The sequence below is a fragment of the Polyodon spathula genome, chromosome 5 (genome assembly GCF_017654505.1).
Source record: "Polyodon spathula isolate WHYD16114869_AA chromosome 5, ASM1765450v1, whole genome shotgun sequence".
Lineage (NCBI taxonomy): Eukaryota > Metazoa > Chordata > Actinopteri > Acipenseriformes > Polyodontidae > Polyodon > Polyodon spathula.
Genome location: NC_054538.1, coordinates 518,660 through 531,918, shown reverse-complemented (window position 1 = coordinate 531,918; position 13,259 = coordinate 518,660). Strand labels below are relative to the sequence as shown.

At 46.1% G+C, this 13,259-nt stretch overlaps 1 protein-coding gene across 3 annotated transcripts; it reads left to right on the top strand.

Moving 5' to 3' along the window:
• Positions 1-126: 126 nt before the first annotated feature.
• Positions 127-13,202, top strand: LOC121315377. 3 transcript variants are annotated; one of them, XM_041249406.1, is made up of 11 exons: positions 127-264; positions 501-638; positions 2,638-2,693; positions 3,157-3,205; positions 4,380-4,451; positions 4,733-4,789; positions 9,998-10,061; positions 11,231-11,282; positions 11,530-11,594; positions 11,821-11,913; positions 12,621-13,202. In XM_041249406.1, the coding sequence occupies exons 1-11, from the start codon at positions 221-223 to the stop codon at positions 12,708-12,710; spliced, it is 780 nt and encodes a 259-aa protein (XP_041105340.1). In that variant the 5' UTR covers positions 127-220; the 3' UTR covers positions 12,711-13,202. The 3 variants fall into 3 exon arrangements, 2 of the variants coding, with proteins under 2 accessions (XP_041105340.1, XP_041105339.1); XR_005950255.1 differs by having other exon boundaries at positions 11,447-11,594; positions 11,821-12,713; XM_041249405.1 differs by having other exon boundaries at positions 11,821-12,713.
• The last annotated feature ends 57 nt before the right edge of the window (positions 13,203-13,259 follow it).

The window sequence follows — 13,259 nt, the reverse complement described above, 5'->3', positions numbered from 1 at the left end:
TACCCATAAAGAAAGCTGCATTTGTGTAAATAAAGAAGTGTGTCGGTTTATGTTTACCATGATTTATGATTTGTTATGGAAACATACCCTGAAACGGTTTTGTAAAATAAATAAATAATGCGAGCCAAACAGCAATGGGTAGGTGGAGCTTAAACTATTTAAACTTGCAGCAATGGACTCCCGGGAGCTGCTGGGTTTGGGTGTGTAACACAGTGCAGTGATGTCTGGAAGCAAAAAGACAGGGAAAGGGCATTGTGTGCGCAGGTGGGTAGTTGTGTTTGTCACAAATGAAAAACAATGCAACACCTAATTCCTGACTATGTACCGAGAAACCTACTGACGTTTTGGATTTTTTGTTTTATGGCAATTGTCACATGGATCATCATGTCTTAACCTTTTCAATATAAAAAATGAAACGGTTCTCTGTTAAAAATGACTTGATTCAAGACTGTGTAGTATTATTGTATTTTAAAATCAATATTCTTCTGTTTGTTCCACAGAGAAATATGCGGTGTTAACCCCTTTCCAAGACTAAAGGAAGCGAGCTGTAAATTGAAAGAGGTTGCACTTAATAACTGTAAAGTGTCTCTACAGAAAGAAGCAAAGAAACCTGCACAGCCCTTAACTGAACTCCTCTGGTAACTGGCTCTTGTGTGTGTGTGTGTGTGTTACTGAACTCACCTGGAAACTGGCTCGTGTGTGTGTGTGTGTTACTGAACTCACCTGGAAACTGGCTCGTGTGTGTGTGTGTGTTACTGAACTCACCTGGAAACTGACTGTTGTTTGTGTGTGTGTGTGTGTGTGTGTTACTGAACTCACCTGGAAACTGGCTCTTGTGTGTGTGTTACTGAACTCGTCTGGTTACTGGCTCGTGTGTGTGTTACTGAACTCGCCTGGAAACTGGCTCTTGTGTGTGTTACTGAACTCACCTGGAAACTGACTGTAGTGTGTGTGTGTGTGTGTGTGTGTGTGTGTGTTACTGAACTCACCTGGAAACTGGCTCTTGTGTGTGTGTTACTGAACTCGTCTGGTTACTGGCTCGTGTGTGTGTTACTGAACTCGTCTGGTTACTGGCTCGTGTGTGTGTTACTGAACTCGTCTGGAAACTGGCTCTTGTGTGTGTGTGTGTTACTGAACTCGCCTGGTTACTGGTTCTTGTGTGTGTGTTACTGAACTCGTCTGGAAACTGGCTCGTGTGTGTGTTACTGAACTCGTCTGGAAACTGGCTCGTGTGTGTGTTACTGAACTCGTCTCTGGTTACTGAACTGGAAACTGTCTCTGTGTGTGTGTTACTGAACTCGTCTGGAAACTGTCTCTTGTGTGTGTTACTGAACTCGTCTGGAAACTGGCTCTTGTGTGTGTTACTGAACTCGTCTGGAAACTGGCTCGTGTGTGTGTGTGTGTGTTACTGAACTCGTCTGGAAACTGTCTCTTGTGTGTGTTACTGAACTCGTCTGGAAACTGGCTCTTGTGTGTGTTACTGAACTTGTCTGGAAACTGGTGTGTGTGTGTGTGTGTTACTGAACTCGTCTGGTTACTGGCTCTTGTGTGTGTGTTACTGAACTCGTCTGGAAACTGGCTCTTGTGTGTGTTACTGAACTTGTCTGGAAACTGGTGTGTGTGTGTGTGTGTTACTGAACTCGTCTGGTTACTGGCTCTTGTGTGTGTGTTACTGAACTCGTCTGGAAACTGGCTCTTGTGTGTGTTACTGAACTCGCCTGGTTACTGAACTCTCTGGAAACTGTGTGTGTGTTACTGAACTCGTCTGGAAACTGGCTCTTGTGTCTGTGTGTTACTGAACTCGTCTGGTTACTGGCTCTTGTGTGCGTTTTATTTATTGAGACAGGGAAAATGAGATTGAATTCAAAAACCACCAAAAGCTCTACCGTATACCGGATACAAAGACACTTTTTCAGGAACAGTGGCTTGGAACATTTCCAGGAGACCAGGAAACCTAGTTTGAGGCAACTTTGCTGTAGCAAACCCTATTCATTTAAACAAAGTTCCTAGCCACAAAGTGGCTTCTTGTTCCCTCAGCTTAAAGGGAACCAGGATGCTCATCAATCACTAGAACTGCATAATAAAGCAGAAAAGTAATTTGATAAACTGATACCTCGCTATTTGAATAATTGGCACAATGTTTCAGATTTAAATAGCAAATGAATGCTTTCAGAACACTGACACAGATGTAAATCTATTCCCTTTGATCTGCTGTATGTTTGACTTTCCTGTTCGCCATTGTATTTTGAAGACAAATGTGTAAGCTGTATTTGTATGTACTAGGCATTTCACATGGAGTGTTGCATTTTGTAGATTCATTTAATAAATTGACTCTAGCAAAGTCAGCTATCAATGAACTTGATGTGTGTTTCCTGAAGTTTGTATTATTGACATACTGGAAGAAACACAATCAAATATTAATCTTAAAACTAGAGGCGTTGAAGGGTTTCAGGTTTAGTTTTTTGCTTGCATGTGTAATTGCATGTTCATCTGTGATGGTGAGTGGCAGCACTGGAGAATTAAGAGGATAAAGAAAGACTTGGGTCTGTAGTTTGTTTGGAAAATCATTGATTGATTGTTGAGGTGTGCTGCTTGGAAATTGAGTTTATATTTATTGTTTTCTTTTCCTATTTGCAGTGTGAGGGAGCAAATGAAACAGCATTTTTTGGAAATGAAGACCAGTATAACATTAAGTAAGTGTTTTTTAGTACAAGTTGTACCATTCCCTTTTCTCTTCACTGAGAATTTGCCAAGAACTGACCAGCTATGATGACCATGTAGAACCCTTGTTTTGTGATTGTCATGAGGCGCCCCACAGAAGAACCTGCAAAAAATGGGTTTAGTAACATTTAAAAATAAACATTATTACAGCAAAATGAGTTATGGTGGAGCCAGTGCTGTGATGAAATTTCATTTCCACCACCAGTGGAGGTATTGCAGCATGCACAAACTTTTCAGGCAGTATTGACAACAATGCATTTTCAAAAGGAAATTGAAACAGTGGAGTAAATTCAACTAATCTAAAGAAGGACAGATATGAAGCTTGTTTAAATCAATAACCAGGACAGATATGAAGCCTGTTTAATAAATTACTGGAACAGATATGAAGCCTGTTTGAATAAATAATGAGCCCTCTGTTTGCTTTCTTTTTTAAAGGAGATCCAACATTTGCTTGTGAAATGTCAGATCGTTCCTTGAATGTCAGGTATGTGGTTATATTTTTTGTTTTTGTATCCCCTTTTTTAATGTGTCTTTATAAACTACTTTGCATTCTAACATTATACAGGTATATGCAATTAACATCCAGCCAAGCATGTGATCAATAACAAAAATACACAGCTGTGACCCCCGGCGCGGCCCCGCGCAGCTGTGACCCCCCCCCGGCGCGGCCCCGCGCAGCTGTGACCCCCCCCCGGCGCGGCCCCGCGCAGCTGTGACCCCCCCCGGCGCGGCCCCGCGCAGCTGTGACCCCCCCCCGGCGCGGCCCCGCGCAGCTGTGACCCCCCCCCGGCGCGGCCCCGCGCAGCTGTGACCCCCCCCCGGCGCGGCCCCGCGCAGCTGTGACCCCCCCCCGGCGCGGCCCCGCGCAGCTGTGACCCCCCCCCGGCGCGGCCCCGCGCAGCTGTGACCCCCCCCCGGCGCGGCCCCGCGCAGCTGTGACCCCCCCCCGGCGCGGCCCCGCGCAGCTGTGACCCCCCCCGGCGCGGCCCCGCGCAGCTGTGACCCCCCCCGGCGCGGCCCCGCGCAGCTGTGACCCCCCCCGGCGCGGCCCCGCGCAGCTGTGACCCCCCCCGGCGCGGCCCCGCGCAGCTGTGACCCCCCCCCGGCGCGGCCCCGCGCAGCTGTGACCCCCCCCCGGCGCGGCCCCGCGCAGCTGTGACCCCCCCCGGCGCGGCCCCGCGCAGCTGTGACCCCCCCCGGCGCGGCCCCGCGCAGCTGTGACCCCCCCCCGGCGCGGCCCCGCGCACCCCCCCCGGCGCGGCCCCGCGCAGCTGTGACCCCCCCCGGCGCGGCCCCGCGCAGCTGTGACCCCCCCCGGCGCGGCCCCGCGCAGCTGTGAGCTGTGACCCCCCCCGGCGCGGCCCCGCGCAGCTGTGACCCCCCCCGGCGCGGCCCCGCGCAGCTGTGACCCCCGGTGCTCCTTTGTTGGAAAAGGTTAAATTCTTAGTTGCTTATAGAATTGCACAAGGGATATTTATGGGGAAGCATATCTGGCCCGACTCCTCCTCATTTGAAGTTTTTTTTTTTTTTTTTTAATCCTCCAGCAATTTTACTTTTTGCTTTTCAGATTGTATTCAGAATTTGAACAGTTAGGTGTGATTTACAAATAACTTGTGATTGACAGAACCTGTTTTCTGTGCATGTTTACTTTTTTTCAGTTTAGAAACCTTCGAGACACCTTATGAAGAAGTTCTGTATGCGATTCGTAACAAAGAGCTCGCGACTCACAGGTACGGAGTCGAAAACAGACCTGGTGGTGCTGAGCTGTTTAAAGAGACGCAACAGGCAGTTTTACAGACTGCCTTGAACAAAGATTACCCAGCCCTACCTGGAAGCAGCTGCAGCAGCAGCTGCTTGCTTATCAACTATGACCTTTGTTCACACGTTACTACGTTTGTATTTCTGTTCTTGTGTGTGTGTGGGTGGGTGCAGCAGCTCAGTAAAAGCTGTTGCCAAGTTCAGCTGATGGAGAGATGATTTAATGGGGTTTTTTTTGTTTTTTTTCTCGCAGGATGCAGTGTGCACATGCGGTTTCACGTCAGATGCAAATAAATGTGGATGACCGGTGGCAAGTACACATTTTTGGGGGTTGCGTGACCTAATCTATTCCAGGTCTACTGCATTTGAAAGATAGTGAATAGTGAAACAGTCTACTGTGAGTGTTTAAGATGTCCAGACTGGCAGCAAGCATCCTGATTTTGTCATGTCAATAGAATTGCTCACTGGCCTGTATGTCTGTAGTGGGTAAGTTTTGCTGAGACCCATAATGACTGCATGCAGGTAGTCGTATTCTCTGATTGGTTCAAAAGGCTTCAAAGTAATATACCCAATAACACACAAGGCTGTGGCTGTCCTTGCTGCCCCAGAGCCTGGCTTGTCTTGGCACTGCTTTCCTGCTGTTTCTACTGCAGAGCTTGGCTTGCCTCTTCACTGCTGTTTCTACTGCAGAGCTTGGCTTGTCTTGGCATTGCTTTCCTGTTGTTTCTACTGCAGAGCTTGGCTTGTCTCTGCACTGCTGTTTCTACTGCAGAGCTTGGCTTGTCTCTGCACTGCTGTTTCTACTGCAGAGCTTGGCTTGCCTCTGCACTGCTGTTTCTACTGCAGAGCTTGGCTTGTCTCTGCACTGCTGTTTCTACTGCAGAGCTTGGCTTGTCTCTGCACTGCTGTTTCTACTGCAGAGCTTGGCTTGTCTCTGCACTGCTGTTTCTACTGCAGAGCTTGGCTTGTCTCTGCACTGCTGTTTCTACTGCAGAGCTTGGCTTGTCTCTGCACTGCTGTTTCTACTGCAGAGCCTGGCTTGTCTTCGGCACTGCTGTTTCTACTGCAGAGCTTGGCTTGTCTCTGCACTGCTGTTTCTACTGCAGAGCTTGGCTTGCCTCTGCACTGCTGTTTCTACTGCAGAGCTTGGCTTGTCTCTGCACTGCTGTTTCTACTGCAGAGCTTGGCTTGTCTCTGCACTGCTGTTTCTACTGCAGAGCTTGGCTTGTCTCTGCACTGCTGTTTCTACTGCAGAGCTTGGCTTGTCTCTGCACTGCTGTTTCTATGCAGAGCTTGGCTTGTCTCTGCACTGCTGTTTCTACTGCAGAGCTTGGCTTGTCTCTGCACTGCTGTTTCTACTGCAGAGCTTGGCTTGCCTCTGCACTGCTGTTTCTACTGCAGAGCTTGGCTTGTCTCTGCACTGCTGTTTCTACTGCAGAGCTTGGCTTGTCTCTGCACTGCTGTTTCTACTGCAGAGCTTGGCTTGTCTCTGCACTGCTGTTTCTACTGCAGAGCTTGGCTTGCCTCTGCACTGCTGTTTCTACTGCAGAGCCTGGCTTGTCTTGGCACTGCTGTTTCTACTGCAGAGCTTGGCTTGTCTCTGCACTGCTGTTTCTACTGCAGAGCTTGGCTTGTCTCTGCACTGCTGTTTCTACTGCAGAGCTTGGCTTGCCTCTGCACTGCTGTTTCTACTGCAGAGCTTGGCTTGTCTCTGCACTGCTGTTTCTACTGCAGAGCTTGGCTTGTCTCTGCACTGCTGTTTCTACTGCAGAGCTTGGCTTGCCTCTGCACTGCTGTTTCTACTGCAGAGCCTGGCTTGTCTTGGCACTGCTGTTTCTACTGCAGAGCTTGGCTTGTCTTGGCATTGCTTTCCTGTTGTTTCTACTGCAGAGCTTGGCTTGTCTTGGCACTGCTGTTTCTACTGCAGAGCTTGTCTTGTCTTGGCATTGCTTTCCTGTTGTTTCCACTGCAGAGCTTGGCTTGTCTTGGCACTGCTGTTTCCACTGCAGAGCTTGGCTTGTCTTGGCACTGCTGTTTCTACTGCAGAGCTTGGCTTGTCTTGGCATTGCTTTCCTGTTGTTTCTACTGCAGAGCTTGGCTTGTCTTGGCATTGCTTTCCTGTTGTTTCTACTATATAATATAATTATATTATATATTACTATTTTTTTTTTGCACCTCTAGTACTACATTTTTGAAGAACAACCATCCTTCTTCTGTGGGTGTTTTCTCTATTTTACTCCAATCTACTTCTGTTAGTCTCTGTTTCATACCTTCATAGTTTGCTTTTCTAAAATTGTAAACCTTAGCTTTAGTCATTACTTTTGGGGATTTAAAAAACACTTCAAATGAGACCATGTTGTGGTCTGAGTTTGCCAGTGGTTCTCTGATCTCTGTTTTAGTTATTCTGTCTTCGTTATTTGAAAAGACTAAATCAAGGCATGCCTCCCCTCTAGTCTGTGCCTTGACAAATTGTGTTAGGAAGCAGTCATTTGTCATTTCCACCATTTCTATTTCATCCTTCGCACTACCCACCGGGTTTTCCCATTTTATTTGGGGGAAGTTGAAATCCCCCATTAGTATGGCTTGTCCTTTGCTACACGCATTTCTAATGTCATTGTATAACAGATTATTTTGCTCACCGTCTGAATCTGGCGGTCTATAGCATGCTCCTATTATTATGCCCTTTGAATTTTTGTCCGTTATTCTGACCCATATTGATTCGGTTTTATTTTCTTTGTCCAGGTTTAACACCTGGGCTTCAAGACTGTTTCTTATGTATAGCGCTACCCCTCCTCCTCTTCTGTCCTGCCTGTCTTTCCTATACAGTGTATACCCACAAATATTATATTCGTCCCCATCACTCTCAGACAACCACGTTTCTGTAACACCTATCACATCATAGTTACCTGTTAGTGCAGTAGCTTCAAGTTCTAGAATTCTGTTTCTGATACTTCTAGCATTTAGATAAATACATTTAATGGTTGTCTTACCTGAGTTGTTGTTCTTGTTTTGATGCGGTCTCCCTTCTGTTTTTTTGTTGATTTCTCCCCCCTTCCTTTCTAGTTTAAATGCTTCTGAACCTGCTCGAGGATCTTTTCTCCGAGTAGACTGGTTCCCTTGTTATTTAAATGCAGTCCGTCCCGTCTATACAGATAGTCCTCGTTGTAGAATGTGGTCCAATGATCAAGATAGGTGAAGCGTGTGCACCACGTCTTCAGCCATGCGTTTTGATTAATTATTTCCAGCTGTCCATATGGTCCTTTGCAAGGTGCCGGTAGTATACCAGAAAATACCACAGTTTTGGTTTTCTCTTTTAATTTCCTTCCTAGCTCTCTGAATTTGTTTTGCAGGGATTTTGGTCTGTCTCTTCCAATGTTGTTTGTACCGATGTGGACGACTACTACCGGGTCGTCTCCTGTTCGTTCTAGGAGCCTGTCCACGTTCTCAGTGATGTGCTTGACCGAGGCTCCCGGAAGGCAGCACACTGTTGTAGTAAGGGGGTCCAAACTGCGAATTGAACTTGCTGTGTTTCTCAATATGGAGTCCCCAACAATCATGACCTCCCTTCTTTTTGCTGTCTGGTCACCACTGTCAATAGGGTCCTGGATGTTGTTCCTTTCATTCTCTTGTTGTTGGTTCTGCTCATCAAAATTCTGAAGTGACTCAAATCTGTTGGTTGTTTTGATTTCTGGTGGTTGTGTTTGATGAAGTTTCTTTTTTTCCCTGCTTCTGCCTACCTGAACCCAGCTGTTCTGACCTTCTATCTCCCTGGTGGCTTTCAGTCTGTTAGGGGTGATGCAGACTTCCATGAATTGTGGGTGTGCCAGTTCCTCAAGATCCTGTTGCTGTCTCACTTCTTCCAGCTCCATTTCTAGCATACTTACTAGTTTATGCAAGTCCTGGATTGCGTGGCACTTTACGCACACTTGGTTTAGCTCCGCTGGGTTTTCTCGGATTTCCCACATCAAGCAGGTGTCACAGATTACTGGCTTGAAGACCATGTTGAGGGTTTTTTTTTTTCTTCTGCAGCCGTCAACCTGCTTTCAAACTGCTTCTAAACTGCTCTGTACTTTTCCACGCCTGTACTTCTCCCACTCGCTGTCGCTGGGAAGACTGCCTCGTTTAACTGCGTTGTTCTGCTGTGCTGTTGGCTCCTCCCCTCGCCCGTGTCTCAGAACGGCGCTGAATTTGAATCAGCTGCTCCAAGTTTCAGCTTGTTTGTTATCAGAAAAACACACGCGGCTGTTTGTCTTTGAGCTGCTGCTGTGTTTCCCCAATGTCCTGTGTTTTCTGATTAAAGCAATTCAAGCAATGCAATTTCTCCTTTCTGCTTCTAAACTGCTCTGTACTTTTCCACGCCTGTACTTCTCCCACTCGCTGTCGCTTCCACTTTCTACTGCAGAGCTTGGCTTGTCTCTGCACTGCTGTTTCTACTGCAGAGCTTGGCTTGTCTTGGCACTGCTTTCCTGCTGTTTCTACTGCAGAGCTTGGCTTGTCTCTGCACTGCTGTTTCTACTGCAGAGCTTGGCTTGTCTCTGCACTGCTGTTTCTACTGCAGAGCTTGGCTTGTCTCTGCACTGCTGTTTCTACTGCAGAGCTTGGCTTGTCTTGCACTGCTGTTTCTCTGCACTGCTGTTTCTACTGCAGGGCTTGGCTTGTCTCTGCACTGCTGTTTCTACTGCAGAGCTTGGCTTGTCTCTGCACTGCTGTTTCTACTGCAGAGCTTGGCTTGTCTCTGCACTGCTGTTTCTACTGCAGAGCTTGGCTTGTCTCTGCACTGCTGTTTCTACTGCAGAGCTTGGCTTGTCTCTGCACTGCTGTTTTTGCTTGGCTTGTTCTACTGCTGTTTCTACTGCAGCTTGGCTTGTCTCTGCACTGCTGTTTCTACTGCAGAGCTTGGCTTGTCTCTGCACTGCTGTTTTACTGCAGAGCTTGGCTTGTCTCTGCACACTGCAGAGCTTGGCTTGTCTCTGCACTGCTGTTTCTACTGCAGAGCTTGGCTTGTCTCTGCACTGCTGTTTCCACTGCAGAGCTTGGCTTGTCTCTGCACTGCTGTTTCTACTGCAGAGCTTGGCTTGTCTCTGCACTGCTGTTTCTACTGCAGAGCTTGGCTTGTCTCTGCTTTCCTGCTGTTTCTACTGCAGGGCTTGGCTTGTCTCTGCACTGCTGTTTCTACTGCAGGGCTTGGCTTGTCTCTGCACTGCTGTTTCTACTGCAGAGCTTGGCTTGTCTCTGCACTGCTGTTTCTACTGCAGAGCTTGGCTTGACAAACTGTTTGGGTTTAAAATGGCCAATACAGTGAGCATGCCCATGAAGAAGATGGCATTGGATACTTAATCAGGACTATAGCACAGCCTTGGAGTGTGTGGAATGTCAGGTGGTATTGCAAACTGCATTCTGAATGTCTAATAACTACGGCATAAATAAATAATAATAATAATAATAATAATAACTGCATTCTGAATGTCTGGCTACGGCATAAATAAACAAACTGAAATGTATTTATTTGAAACTTCAGGCTAATTTCCAAGCTGATGAACTCCTCTATAGATCTTTGCAAGATGATAGAGTCCATTCAGAATGTGAGTATTTCTTTGTTTATTTATTTGCTTGTATATGCTGGTGCTTGTGCTAAGAATTGCAGAACCACTGCTTGTGTTCTCTTTAATTGTACTCTGTGCTCTATAATGCTCTGAGCATCGAGACAGGAGCACAGAGTAGAATTAAAGAGAACACGAGCAGTGGCTCTGTAGGGCTCTGAGCATCGAGACAGGAGCACAGAGTAGAATTAAAGAGAACACTTGTGTTCTCTTTAATTGTACTCTGTGCTCTATAATGCTCTGAGCATCGAGACAGGAGCACAGAGTAGAATTAAAGAGAACACGAGCAGTGGCTCTGTAGGGCTCTGAGCATCGAGACAGGAGCACAGAGTAGAATTAAAGAGAACACGAGCAGTGGCTCTGTAGGGCTCTGAGCATCGAGACAGGAGCACAGAGTAGAATTAAAGAGAACACGAGCAGTGGCTCTGTAGGGCTCTGAGCATCGAGACAGGAGCACAGAGTAGAATTAAAGAGAACACGAGCAGTGGCTCTGTAGGGCTCTGAGCATCGAGACAGGAGCACAGAGTAGAATTAAAGAGAACACGAGCAGTGGCTCTGTAGGGCTCTGAGCATCGAGACAGGAGCACAGAGTAGAATTAAAGAGAACACGAGCAGTGGCTCTGTAGGGCTCTGAGCATCGAGACAGGAGCACAGAGTACAAGCTAGTGGTTTCTTACATTTCAGTTCTAGGTTTGTTTGGGGAGTGTAAACATTGCCACCAGGGGGTAGCAATGAATTGCTATTTTTTATTCTTGTACACAGTATGCACTATCCTTTTGATTAGGTCTTTTGTATTTTCTCTTCCTGTAATTCAAACTGGATTTGCCAGACATTTTTCTAAATGTGAGTGGTTTAATGTAATTTATTCTAGTACTGTATTGTCATTTTAAAATGTCTAGCATTTATTAACTAAACAGGCCATTCCAGGTTTCACAAGCTGGGCTTCCACGGAAACTTTAGTGGGTTTTCTTTTTCCCACCACTAATAAACTCAACAGCAAGGAGAAAAAAGGCACAGAAATCCATAGTAATGTAATATTTATATAGCAATATGAATATTTTTGGAGCAACAACAAAGCTAGGGCATCATTTAACTAGAATCCAATAGTCCTATGGTTCTTTTTTCTTTCTTTTTTTCCTTCTTTACCCCAGAAAACCCGAGCACTGGAATTGTCTGTCCTTCAGGCCCGTAAGAAGAGATTAGGTATGTTACACTTGGATTGTTCTGTAACTCTAATAGAGTCACTCCTTCGTGGTCGGACCACTTACCAAGTTTGTTTAAATGCAGTAACAGTTGTCTCTGTGTGACAGTTGCCCTTGGCTTCATGTTGAAACGGAAGTGTCTGCTCTATGTATGTGTTTGTTTAGAATTGAAGGTTGAGCTCCGGGCTCGTATGAAAGCAGTCCAGGTGCAAGCCCAGCTGAATGAGCAGGTTCATGTGTTTGTTTAGAATTGAAGGTTGAGCTCCGGGCTCGTATGAAAGCAGTCCAGATGCAAGCCCAGCTGAATGAGCAGGTTCATGTGTTTGTTTATAATTTGAGCTCCGGGCTTTGAAAGCAGTCCAGATGCAAGCCCAGTTTAATGAGCAGGTTCATTGAAGGTTTATAATTTGAGCTCCGGGCTCTGAAAGCAGTATGCAAGCCCAGCTGAATGAGCAGGTTCATGTGTTTGTTTAGAATTGAAGGTTGAGCTCCGGGCTCGTATGAAAGCAGTCCAGATGCAAGCCCAGCTGAATGAGCAGGTTCAACAGTTCACAGCTGGCACTGAAGATGCAGGCAGAGCTCACCTGCAGCAGCATTCCAATGTGCTGGTCCTGATTCAGGAAGTGTTCCGGGTAAATCCATTACGGCTCTTTTTTATTCATGTTTTAAAGTGGTGTCCTAAATCTGAAGGTACCGTAACGCCATTAAAATACAGATTTGTCTAAACAGGAATGATCTGAATTCCCATTGTATTTGTAAACGTCTAGTGACACATATAACAGGTAGTGCATTTATCTACTTTCTACAAGTATTTCCAGTGTCTCTCCATCTTGTCAGAATGATTTACCTTGTGTCCGAGTCCACACTCGTCGTTGTCTGTTGCTGTTGTCTTCGTAGGCATTCAAAGTTTGTAAAAGTTCTATTGCTCTTTTCATTGCATCGTGAGGACTAACTGAATCAGACAGTCATGTGGGAGATGCGAGTCATGCCTGTTCAAGTTCCTGCAGCACTGCTGCCTGTAGGACGGCGTTCCTGCAGCACTGCTGCCTGTAGAACGGCGTTCCTGCAGCACTGCTGCCTGTAGGACGGCGTTCCTGCTCTAGTGTTTCTTGACTAGACCCTCTGGTCAGGTCTCTCTTTCTGGTTTATTATGACAGCACAACCCTGCATGTTCAACGCATACATGAATTACAGTCCCTTCTCCCGCCCTGGTGCTAGTCCATTCAAACGGGTTAGGGTCGGTGCAGCGTGAAGTCTCTGTTCTGCTCTGGTGACGATTAGTCACGGGGCATGCTATTACAAAGTCCTTGTTTTATATGCCCCGCTTTGTGTTTTTCAGAGGGTTATTCTGGGTGCAGGCGTGCACTGGGCAGAAGATCCGAAACTCCTGAGCACAGTTCTGTGTATGAAGGATGCTTCCTTTCTTTGAATATTTGCCCTTGCATGTTGTCTAAAGGCTATTTTTATATTGAAATAAATTGCAGTAAATATTTGTGTCTCCTCATCCACTGCTACTGTTGGAATTCGTGTATGGAAAAACAACCTTTCAGTTTGAAATCCCTATTGCCATGTTGAAAACAAACCTGGTCTGAAATCCATGTTGCCATGTATCTCAGGACATCTGCATGAAGTGATTTTGTCTGTAGGTTTATGATGCCATTCAGAATTTGTAGGTGAGTAAATGTGCATCTTTGATTCAGCACACACTGAAATACATTAATTCAATGTGTGGATGGATTGTCATTACAGTGATACATCACAAACCATTATTACCATTCTGAAAAGTATCATTGGAAATATTTTCCTTGTCAGAGAGGTCCCAGTTATTAAAGTTATTATCCCTTTAGAACACAGAGAAGGCTGTCAAACAACACTTGTGATAACCTTAATAATGAACTGCAGTGGACACTGAGTGGACTGCAAACCTTAATAATGAACTGCAGTGGGGAACTGAGTGGCTTGCAAACCTTAATAATGA

Excerpts from the sequence above, each read along its gene's own strand:
- LOC121315377 (XM_041249405.1), top strand. The coding sequence starts at position 221 with ATGTCTGGAAGCAAAAAGACAGGGAAAGGGCATTGTGTGCGCAG. Across the intron at positions 4,790-9,997 it reads ATAAATGTGGATGACCGGTG|GCTAATTTCCAAGCTGATGA; the intron begins GCAAGTACACAT and ends TTGAAACTTCAG. Across the intron at positions 10,062-11,230 it reads TGATAGAGTCCATTCAGAAT|AAAACCCGAGCACTGGAATT; the intron begins GTGAGTATTTCT and ends TCTTTACCCCAG.